The sequence below is a fragment of the Physeter macrocephalus genome, chromosome 5, assembly GCF_002837175.3.
Source record: "Physeter macrocephalus isolate SW-GA chromosome 5, ASM283717v5, whole genome shotgun sequence".
Lineage (NCBI taxonomy): Eukaryota > Metazoa > Chordata > Mammalia > Artiodactyla > Physeteridae > Physeter > Physeter macrocephalus.
This window is the reverse complement of record NC_041218.1, coordinates 15,426,790-15,438,055: the sequence shown is the minus strand read 5'-3', so window position 1 is coordinate 15,438,055 and position 11,266 is coordinate 15,426,790. Positions and strand designations below refer to the sequence as shown.

Below are 11,266 nucleotides of genomic sequence, written 5' to 3'. Positions count from 1 at the left end.
AAACAGAAAAGTGGGAAGGGTAGAAAGCTGAGGTGTCAATAATATCATTCATCTTAGTCAACTTTTACAGGAAGGAAAGGCTTGGAGTGAATAATCGGTTTGCTGCTCAAAGTTAGTTATATGCAGAAACACTGGATACCCAGTTTTTCTACTGGAACCAGCTAAACAGATGTACCGTTGTGTTAGCACAGACTTGGGCATCATCCTCTGCTTAAAAGAATTTCCATACTCCAAGCTTATTTCCTTTGGTCAAAAGGTGTTAGTTGAGAACGCTTTAGAGAGTCCTGCATCACTTAACTGTAGGGCCCGTCCTTTGGTCTCAATAGGGAGAGTAAATGCAGAAATGGCACACACAACACAGACAGATGAGAAAAGACACAAGGCTCCCAGAAATGATGCACTCATGAGAACCTGCAAAGCACAAGGAATGACTAAATAGATTGTGCTCCAGTCACTTTTAAACTGATTTTTTTGCTGAAGGGAAAATAAGAATTCACCAAATATGTAAACAAAGGGCTTTGCGCCATTCTGTAACTTGTGCATTCCTGACATCCTCGGTCTATTATTTATTTGGGCCAAGCTACTGTAGGCAATTTTGTGCGACTCTTCCATGAGCTGCGAGCGACATTAACATGCACTGGCCAAGTCAGACTTCTCCCTGCATTCACCCCTCAGGCTTCTCCAGAGCAACGCGGTACCTGGGGAAGATGGGAGAGCTGCCTGTTTTCCTACCCCCTCTCCCATACCAGTTCAGCTTGTTTAACTTGTAACCCTCTCCTTTCCTGCAGTACCGCCTCTGCTAAAAGTCTGCTTTCCCTCTTCAGTTCTGACAGGGTGAACCAGGAGGAAGTCTTGGGAATAGATGTAATCTCCCGGTCTCTGAAATGATAACATGTCTGTGTTCATGATGCTTCATGGGTCACAGCCAATCAAAACTTACCGCAGAAAAAATGGACACCATTCTCATCCTGATGCTGGTTAGTTTAGACCGGGGGTCCCCAACCCCCGGGCCAGAGGCCGGTACCCGTCTGCAGCCTGTTAGGAACCAGGCCGCACAGCGGGAGGTGAGTGATGGGCAAGCGAGTGAAGCTTCATCTGCGCTCCCCGTCGCTCGCATTACCACCTGAGGCATCTCCCCCTCCCACACCCCCATCCGTGGAAAATTGCCTTCCACAAAACCAGTCCCTGGTGCCAAAAAGGTGGGGGGCCGCCGGTTTAGACACTCCACCTCACACATCAGTTTCCCTAGGACTCTGCCCAAAGTTAGCAAAAAGCCAAGCACATGGTAGTTGTCACCTAATCTCACAAGGATGGTTAACTGAAACGATTAAGGAACAACGAGGCTCTCTAGAGTCACAGAATATTGCAGTTTGGAGACCTAGACACTAGTCTAGTCTTTGGTCTTAGTCCAACCTCTTCACTTTACAGATAATCCTAGAGTAAGGAAGGGCTAAGTGACTTACTTGTCCAAAGTCACAGATCCCTGACACATAACAGATCCCTTTTGCTGCCACCACCACTAAGGCCCCCCAGGCTGCACAATTTGAGAGCCCATCCTGTGTATAAGGCCTACTTGACCTTTTTGTGTTTTTTTGGGGGGTCTGTGCCACACAGCATGTGGCCTCTTAGCTCCCCAACCAGGGATCGAACCCGCACCCCCTGCATTGGATGCGCAGAGTCTTAACCACTGGACCACCAGGGAAGTCCACCTATTTGCCTTCTAAAACAGTAAATCATTCCACTTCTCAGGCAAACAGAACCCATGATATGAACCACATTTACTATTTCATAGTTGACCTAGCAAGTGATTGATAGTTATTATTTTCTGATTTTATCTCCCCGAAAAAAATATGTTACAATTTTTGCCAAACAGGAGTTTTGGGAAACCGGGACGATAAAAGGGAAAAGGGGTAGAAACCAAAGGAGACCAGGCAGTCTGAACCATGACCAAATGATGCCACAGTTAGGCATGTGTCCAGATTCTGCCATTACTGCCACTTCTGTTTTGACACCAAAATTCTCACCACCAACAAGGCTGAATTCTAAACTAGCTCTACTTCATATTCTTTGCACCAGATTTAAAGTCTGAAACGGTGTGAGAGCCTGATGGTTAAGTTTAGGTCATAAAACTTTGTGCTCTACCAACTAGGATCAGGGAGAGCAATTCCTTCATTTCTTTGGCTTCCCTAGAGGGGTTTAGGGCTCTGCTTCCTAGCAGGACTCTAGCAATCAAGTCAGTGTTACTGGATATTCTTTCAATAAATCCCTTTCTGGGATGTCCCTGGCGGTCCAGTGGTTAAGACTCCGCACTTCCACTGCACGGGGCACAGGTTCAATCCCTGGTGAGGGAACTAAGATCCTGTATGCTGCACAGCATGGCCAAAAATAAAATTTAAAAAATAAATTCCTTTCTGCCTAAGTTAACCAAAGTCAATTTCTATTGTTTGTAAGCAAGAACTGAGTAATACCTAATTATAAAAATCATCCGGCCAAAGAGGAAATGCAGACGGCTCACAGGCACATGTGCATGTTAGCAGGTGCTCAACGTGGCTAATCAGAGAAGTGCAAATCAAAACTACAATGAGATATCACCTCACACCTGTCAGAATGACTATAATCAAAAACACAAATAACATGTTGGCGAGGATGTGGAGAAAAGGGAACCTTTGTGCACTGTTGGTGAGAATGCAGCCACGGTGGAAAACAGTATGGAGATTTATCAGAAAGCTAAAAATAGAACTACCATGTGACCCAGCAATTCCATTCCTGGGTATATATCCAAAAAAACCAAATAAACCAAAAACACTGAAAATCATCTGGGAATTTTGTTAAAATGCATATTTTCAGGCCCCACTCCAGATCCACTGTATCAAAAAACAGATCTGTAAATCTCTACTTCTAAAAATCAGCCCAGACCAGGGACAAAGAGGGATATTACACAATGATAAAAGGTTCAGTCCAACAAGAAAACACTCCTAAAGGTTTATACACCAAAGAGCTTCAAATTACATTCTTGCAGAAAAAAACTGAAAGGAGAAACAAATCTACATATAGTTGGAGACTTCAATACCCCTCTCTCAACTGACAAACTACTAGACAAAATCAGCAGGATATAGAACTTTATGACACCATCAACCAACAGGATCTCACTGACATTTATAGAACACCCACCCAACAAACAGCAGAATACACGTTCTTTCCTGCCCATGGAACATTCACCAAGATAGACCTCGTTCTGGGCCATAACATTAATCTCAAAGGATTTAAAAGAATTGAAATTATAGAATGTGTTCTCTGACTCAAATGCTATCAAAGCTAGAAATAAAGATGACAGCAAAATCTCCAAACACTTCTAAACAATCCACAGGTCAAAGAAGTCTCAAGAAAAATAAAAAATAACATTGAATAGAATGAAAATATAGCATATTAACTTTGTTGGACACAGATAAATAGGAACAAAAATAAAATACTTAGGAATAAACTTAAGAAATGTATTACATATATGAAGATATTTTTCATGTCCCTACTAAGGGACATGAAAAATTGAATAAATTTGTTTAGTTCTTAGAAAAATGCAGTATTGTTTTAAAAAATGGTTCTCAAAGTAATCTGTAGTAACTCTAATGGATTCTCGATCAAAATCCCAGTAGTATTTTTGAGTCAATGTGGGGGGAAAAACTGATTCTAAAGTTAATTTGAAAGCATTAACATGTCTAAAATCAAGACACTTCTGAAAACATGTGCGGGTGAGGGAATCTGGGGAGGTTATTCGGCTAAGAGGCACTAAACAAAGTTCCAATCATCAGCAATATGATATCAGTGCCAAAATAGATCAGTAAAACAATGAGTCACAAAATAGATCCAAGAATTTATGGAAAGTTGGTTATTATAATAGGGGCATGTTATATCACATGAGAGGAGCCAGACAAAAGGATGATTAATGGCCTGGGAACAACCAGCTAAGCACTGTTTTGTTGCTTTGTTGGCTTATTTTGTTTTGTTTTTGTTTTTATTGAGCTATAGGGGATGGGTTGGGAAATACGTCTGCAAGTTATGCCCTACTAGGGAAATGTCCATTCTAATTTTCCTGGGAGAGGTTTCAGAGCTTTTTGTTTTTCTTGGAGCTGCTGCTCTTGCTGGCAGCAGCCTCTTCAGGTCCACTGCTGAGTGGCTGCTCCTTGGAAGAGAATTTCCTCTTTTGCCTGGGGACCTTCTTGTTTCCTGACTCCTCAGGGTCGCAAACTGGTCCCTCTTTGGGGAAAGATTTCTTCTTCTTGCTAAGACTTCCACTGCCAGCCGTTTCCTCAAGATCACTACTAACCAGCTCCTCCTTGGAAAAAGATTTCTTTCTGGGGGGCTTGGAGAAGGAGACAGATGGGTCTTCATTCCATTCTCCTGAGGAGCCTCCTGGGGCTTTTGCCGCTTTTTGCCTCTTTCACTTGTCCCCTCACATTCCTCCGGGGTCCTACAGCTGTTTTCTGAAGGTGCCAGGACAATCGCAGCCAGCCTTTTCTTTTCCTTCTTCAAGTGTTTCTTCTCCTGTTTCTCCAGCTTCCTAGTAATCTCGGCAGCCTCTTCCTCTGCCTGGCCAAAGAAAAGTGCTGCAAAGGCTTGAAGACCTCTGGTTCCCCGGTTCTCTCTCTTGGATTTATTGAATCAGGCTCATTAAATCAGTTTGTTTTGTTGCTTTTTAAAGCTGGACCTTTACCTCAGGTCTTAAGCATCAGTAAATTGTGAATAAATCGAAGAATTTAATGTTTAGATGAAACACTGAAAGCCTTTGAACTTTCAGTGTTTAAGAAACATTTTTAGAAATATGGATTAATGAAGGCCACTAAGCATGACCCAAAACACTAAGTCCTTAAGTGAAAATAATTGGTAAGTTGACTACAAAAAAATTTATATTTTGCATGCCAAAACCTTTGATAGTAACATCATAAGGCAAACCATGAACAATGAAAAAATAGCTGTAGTATAATAATAAACAGCTAATGGCCTGAAGAAATTTTAGCAAATCCCATAAATAAGCAGTTTACAAAAAAAATACAAATGGATAATAAACAGATGAAAGATGCTCAGCCTTACTAATAAAGTACAAATTAAGATGAGATATGATTTATTGTCCACCATATCAAAAAAGGTTAAAAAAAGGGTTTTTAGTGATGATGGAAAGAAATAGGGATGCTTGTTTAAGAGTGTGTTAATAATATATCAAGGAGTATATAAATTTTTTAAAAAGATCCATTGTAATTTAAAATATGTACACCCTTTGACCTCAAAATTATTCAGCAGGCTTTTTCTACATAAGAATGCTTTTCCTGGGCTTCCCTGGTGGCGCAGTGGTTAGGAATCCGCCTGCCGTGCAGGGGACACAGGTTCAAGCCCTGGTCTGGGAAGATCCCACATGCCGCGGAGCGACTAGGCCCGTGCGCCACAACTGCTGAGCCTGTGCTCGAGAGCCCGTGGGCCACAACTACTGAGCCCGCATGCCACAACTACCAAAGCCCGCGCTCCTCGAGCCCATGCTCTGCAACGAGAGAAGCCACCACAATGAGAAGCCGGCGCATTCTCCTGAGGAGCCTCCTGGGGCTTTTGCCGCTTTTTGCCTCTTTCACTTGTCCCCTCACATTCCTCCGGGGTCCTACAGCTGTTTTCTGAAGGTGCCAGGACAATCGCAGCCAGCCTTTTCTTTTCCTTCTTCAAGTGTTTCTTCTCCTGTTTCTCCAGCTTCCTAGTAATCTCGGCAGCCTCTTCCTCTGCCTGGCCAAAGAAAAGTGCTGCAAAGGCTTGAAGACCTCTGGTTCCCCGGTTCTCTCTCTTGGATTTATTGAATCAGGCTCATTAAATCAGTTTGTTTTGTTGCTTTTTAAAGCTGGACCTTTACCTCAGGTCTTAAGCATCAGTAAATTGTGAATAAATCGAAGAATTTAATGTTTAGATGAAACACTGAAAGCCTTTGAACTTTCAGTGTTTAAGAAACATTTTTAGAAATATGGATTAATGAAGGCCACTAAGCATGACCCAAAACACTAAGTCCTTAAGTGAAAATAATTGGTAAGTTGACTACAAAAAAATTTATATTTTGCATGCCAAAACCTTTGATAGTAACATCATAAGGCAAACCATGAACAATGAAAAAATAGCTGTAGTATAATAATAAACAGCTAATGGCCTGAAGAAATTTTAGCAAATCCCATAAATAAGCAGTTTACAAAAAAAATACAAATGGATAATAAACAGATGAAAGATGCTCAGCCTTACTAATAAAGTACAAATTAAGATGAGATATGATTTATTGTCCACCATATCAAAAAAGGTTAAAAAAAGGGTTTTTAGTGATGATGGAAAGAAATAGGGATGCTTGTTTAAGAGTGTGTTAATAATATATCAAGGAGTATATAAATTTTTTAAAAAGATCCATTGTAATTTAAAATATGTACACCCTTTGACCTCAAAATTATTCAGCAGGCTTTTTCTACATAAGAATGCTTTTCCTGGGCTTCCCTGGTGGCGCAGTGGTTAGGAATCCGCCTGCCGTGCAGGGGACACAGGTTCAAGCCCTGGTCTGGGAAGATCCCACATGCCGCGGAGCGACTAGGCCCGTGCGCCACAACTGCTGAGCCTGTGCTCGAGAGCCCGTGGGCCACAACTACTGAGCCCGCATGCCACAACTACCAAAGCCCGCGCTCCTCGAGCCCATGCTCTGCAACGAGAGAAGCCACCACAATGAGAAGCCGGCGCACTGCAACGAAGAGTAGCCCCCGCTTGCTGCAACTAGAGAAAGCCCGCGTGCAGCAACCAAGACCCGATGCAGCGAAAAATAAAATAAATACAATAAATAAATTTATAAAATAAGAAAAAAAGAATGCTTTTCCTTAGACATACTCCGTGGTCATTCCCACGTGACTCTGCCCTATCGTAGAGGCTCTCCCTAACCACCCGATATAGCAGACCGCTCCCATCACCATCTCCTTCCCCTGTGTTATATGTGTTTATATCAGTAATCATATTGAACATGTTAGCAAACTGTTTGTCCCTTGTCTATTCTCCACTAGAATGTCACTTCAGAGAATCTGGGACCTGGGTTTTCACAGTATCCAGAACATAAGAGAGCTCAATGACTAACACAGTTGCACAGTTACAAAGTTGTGCGTGATGTTCAGTGCCCCGTGGTTTGTAAAAGCAGAAGGAAATAACATTAGAAACAACTTCATCACCAAGGTAATGGCTATCTAATTATACACATCCCTACAATGGCAATCTATGCAGCTACATAAGAGAATGAGGTTGATCTCCACACACTAACATAAAATGATTATTAATGACAAAAGGCAGTTGCAATATGTAGATATATATGTAGGTGTGTGTGGAGAGACGGATGGTTGGACAGCTTTGTGTATGTGTATGTTTGAACATGGGCCTATCCAGATGTGTACTCACACACGTGGATACATAGTGTAAAGAGGAGTCTGACTCCACTTGATGACTGCTGACAGCCTTTAAGCCTCACCCTTCCCTCTTCCTCTTGTGCCCCTATTTCTGAACAAACTGGTAAGAAAGCCTGGATGCTTCATCCTTTGGTACTGGCAGGAGATTCAAACCACACAAGCCATGGCCCTAGCATGGAAATGCTCAAATCCGGCCGCAAGGAAAACCCCAGCCAATCTCCTTGCCTGCTCCCTCAGGCCATTTTGGATCTGCCTGAGAGGGCTACCCTGCTCTCCCAGAGATCTCAGCTATGTAATTAAACAATAAACCTTTCATACCCTCTTGGTGTGTGTATGTGACATCAGTCTTGACATCTGACCCCCAGTTTTTTGGGGGGTGGGGAGGAGTGAAGTTCCATCTGTCTTTGCAGGTGACCGTAACAGGTAGATATATAGATAGATGTAGATATTTATTAAGTAAGTCTATCTACATGTTTACAAGCCTCTAGTATAATATGTATGTAATAAGTTTATAGATACACACATACAACTCTGGTATATTACTGATAATAACAGATGTACCAAGAGAGACATAATATATATGCATAAAAAAGCATCTGGAAGAATATACCCCAAACCATTAAGACATACACTGGTGGTTATCTCTGGTGATAGAATTACAGAGAATTATTCCTTTCTCAGTTACACATTACTGTGTTTGAAATTTTACAAGCAGGTAAGAGTACAAGGTGGGGGCCTCATTGCTACAGCCGCATAGTACATGTTGAGGATTTTGTTTTTATTGTTGAGGAATGGCAAGGGCAAGATGATAAAGAGTTTAAGCACGGGGGCTTCCCTGGGGGCGCAGCGGTTGCGCGTCCGCCTGCCGACGCAGGGGACACGGGTTCGCGCCCCGGTCCGGGAGGATCCCACGTGCCGCGGCGCGGCTGGGCCCGTGAGCCATGGCCGCTAAGCCTGCGCGTCCGGAGCCTGTGCTCCGCAACGGAAGAGGCCACAACAGTGAGAGGCCCGCGTACCGCAAAAAAAAAAAAAAAAAAAAAAAAAAGAGTTTAAGCACAAGAACAATGTAAGATCTACACGGATGCGGTGAGGAAAATGAGTTGAAGGAGAGTGAGAGCATACAGAGAAGACCAGGCAGGACGCTACCTTAGCCATCCAGGAAAAGGTGATGGTAGTTCAAACCAGAGTGATGCTGGTGGTGGAAAAGGAGATAAGATTAAGGATTCAGCATCTATTATTAGGATGTTAAATCCACATGGTTTGGGGACTGGCTATGATGATGAGAGAGAAAGGAACAGCAAAGGACAGTTCCAGGTTGGGTAGTGATGCCATGCACTGATGGAAACTGTGAAGAGGAGTGGGTTTGGGGAGAAATGTCATGATTTTAATATTGGACGTGGTGAATTTAAGGTGAGTTTGAGACATTCAAGCAGAAATATCGAGGAGGTGAATGGATGTATGAATCGCAGCTCAGAAGAAAGGCCTAGACTAGAGACATAAAGATGGGAGTCATGAGCCTATAGTTGGTGACTAAAATCATAAAAATGGGTGAAATCACCTAAGTGGAAAGTAAAATATGAAAAGATGAGGATCTAATATTGAGCAATAAGAATCCTCAGTGGGGGGGGCGGGGATGAATTGGGAGATTGGGATTGACATACATACACTAATTTGCATAAATTAGATAACTAATAAGAACCTGCTGTATAAAAAAATAAAGAATCCTCAATAATAAAGAAAGAGTGTAGAGGAAGGTGTGTACCACAGAGAGACTGAGAAAGAGCAGTGGAAGATGCAGGGGGAAGGCCACAAAATGCGAGGCGACGATGCCGTAGGAAGGGGACAGAGCACGGGGGCGTGACCATCAGAACTGTGTGTGAAGGAGAGGTCCCGCAAAATGGAGGGCTAAAACGACATTTGGATTTAGAGACGTGGCGCTCAGAGAGCTTATCAAGCATTCCGTTGGAGTCAGGAAGGTTGTGCAGCCACTTGGAGCAGGTGGACAAGTGAGTGGGGGAAGGAAATGAGGACAGTGAGGAGGAAGAGAACTCTTTTAAGTAGTTTGACTGGAAAGAAGAGGAAAGAGTGAGTCAATGGAGTTCACATTCCAGTTTGTAAGCTATGGAATCTTAACATTAAAATGCTGACCAGAAGGATTCAACACGGAGGGATAGATTGAAATCACAGGACAGATCAATGATAAACCTGAAAGACTCAGAGACTCAAATGAAAACCCATCAGAATGAGTTCAGTAAGCTGGCGGTTTGAAAATCAATAGACAAAAAACTTAATAGCCTCTCTAAATACAAATAGCTAGTTAGAATGTTAGACTAGAAGTTATAATGAAAGAAAATCATCTATTTGCAATAACAATGAAAAGCCTTTAAATGCCTAAGAATAAACTTAACAAGATGTGCAGGATCTATTTGAAGAAAACAAAATCCCAGCAAGGAACACAGAAGAAACATTGAACAAATGGAGAGAAGAACCCTGTTCTTCTATGGGAAGACAACACTAAGAAAAAAAGTCAACTTTTCCTAAATTAACTGATTCATTTAATGACTTAATTAAAATCTTAGTAGGATTTGGGCAGACAAGGGAGGCACATTGCACATGATTCTAAATCTTATCTGAGAAAGAAGAGCAATGAGGCGGAGCCTACACAACCAGTTTTGAAAATGAACTATAAACCCCATCTGACTAATGAAAAGAATATGACAATGACAAAACCACACAGATCAATGGACTGAAATAGCAAGGCTAGAAATAGACCAAGTGATTGTGGGAATATAAGCAGACATTTCTAATCCATGAGTAAAAATATAGGTAAATAAATGAAATAAATAGTTAAATAAATAAATAGTGTAGGGACAACTGGCCTGCCATATAGGAAATCATAAAGCTGTTTCCTGCATTAGACCTCACACTTCGATACTATGATGGCCTGAAAGAGGGCACATCAGGGATTTCTGGGTCAGAATTTGGGATGCATTTCACTCTGAGAATTGATTAAGTTGTACACTTATGATATGGCCACTTTTGTATGTATGTCATTTCAATAAAAAGTTTACACACCTTTTCCCCAAAAAAAGACAAGGCCAGAGAAGGACTGGAAGAAAAGACATGTGTATTCTCAGAATTCTAATCATGAATATTGATAAATTTGAGTGTCTATGAACTTTAAGTTTCTGTACAGAGAAAGAGTAAACAAGAAGGAAAGACAAAAAGTTGGGAGGAACATTTGCAGTATGTCAGGAAGATGATTAAAATCCTTCATATATATGAAGGACTCTTACAAATCAATGTATTAAAGATCAAATTGAAAAATGGACAAGGACCTGAGTGAACAAGCTAAAAAAGATAGCCAATTAAAATATGAAAAGAACATTCAGTTTCATTCCTAAGCGAAGAAACGTGAATTATAATATCAAAGAGATGTCATTTATTGCCAGTAATATTGGCAAAGATGAAAAAGACAAACAAAACTAGTTGACCAGTATGTGAAGCAGCAAGGCCTAACACACTGGTACAACCTTCCCAAAGAGAATTTTCGCACAATGTATCAAAATGGAAAATAAGCAGACCCCCTGACCTACCAATCCAATTTCTAGGAATTATCCTAAAGAGATAATTGCATAGTTGGATAAAAATGTAAGCACAAGGGTGCTTATAACTGTTGTTTATAATAGACAAATATCAAATAGTCTAGACATTCAACAATACAGAACTGACAAAGTTCTTGAAAGTAATCTTTGGAGTATACATATGACATTTTTCAGCATGAAAAAGGGCTTGATTTTTTTTTTTTTTTTTTTTTT

At 41.4% G+C, this 11,266-nt stretch overlaps 1 protein-coding gene across 1 annotated transcript in view; it reads right to left on the bottom strand.

Annotated features, from left to right (window-relative positions):
• Window positions 1-249: 249 nt before the first annotated feature.
• The window catches only part of SVOPL (SVOP like), a 79,682-nt gene continuing 68,665 nt past the window's right edge, over window positions 250-11,266 (bottom strand). Inside the window, 1 exon segment of the mRNA XM_024128910.1 lies at window positions 250-411. Coding sequence (XP_023984678.1) covers window positions 250-411 — 162 coding nt within the window.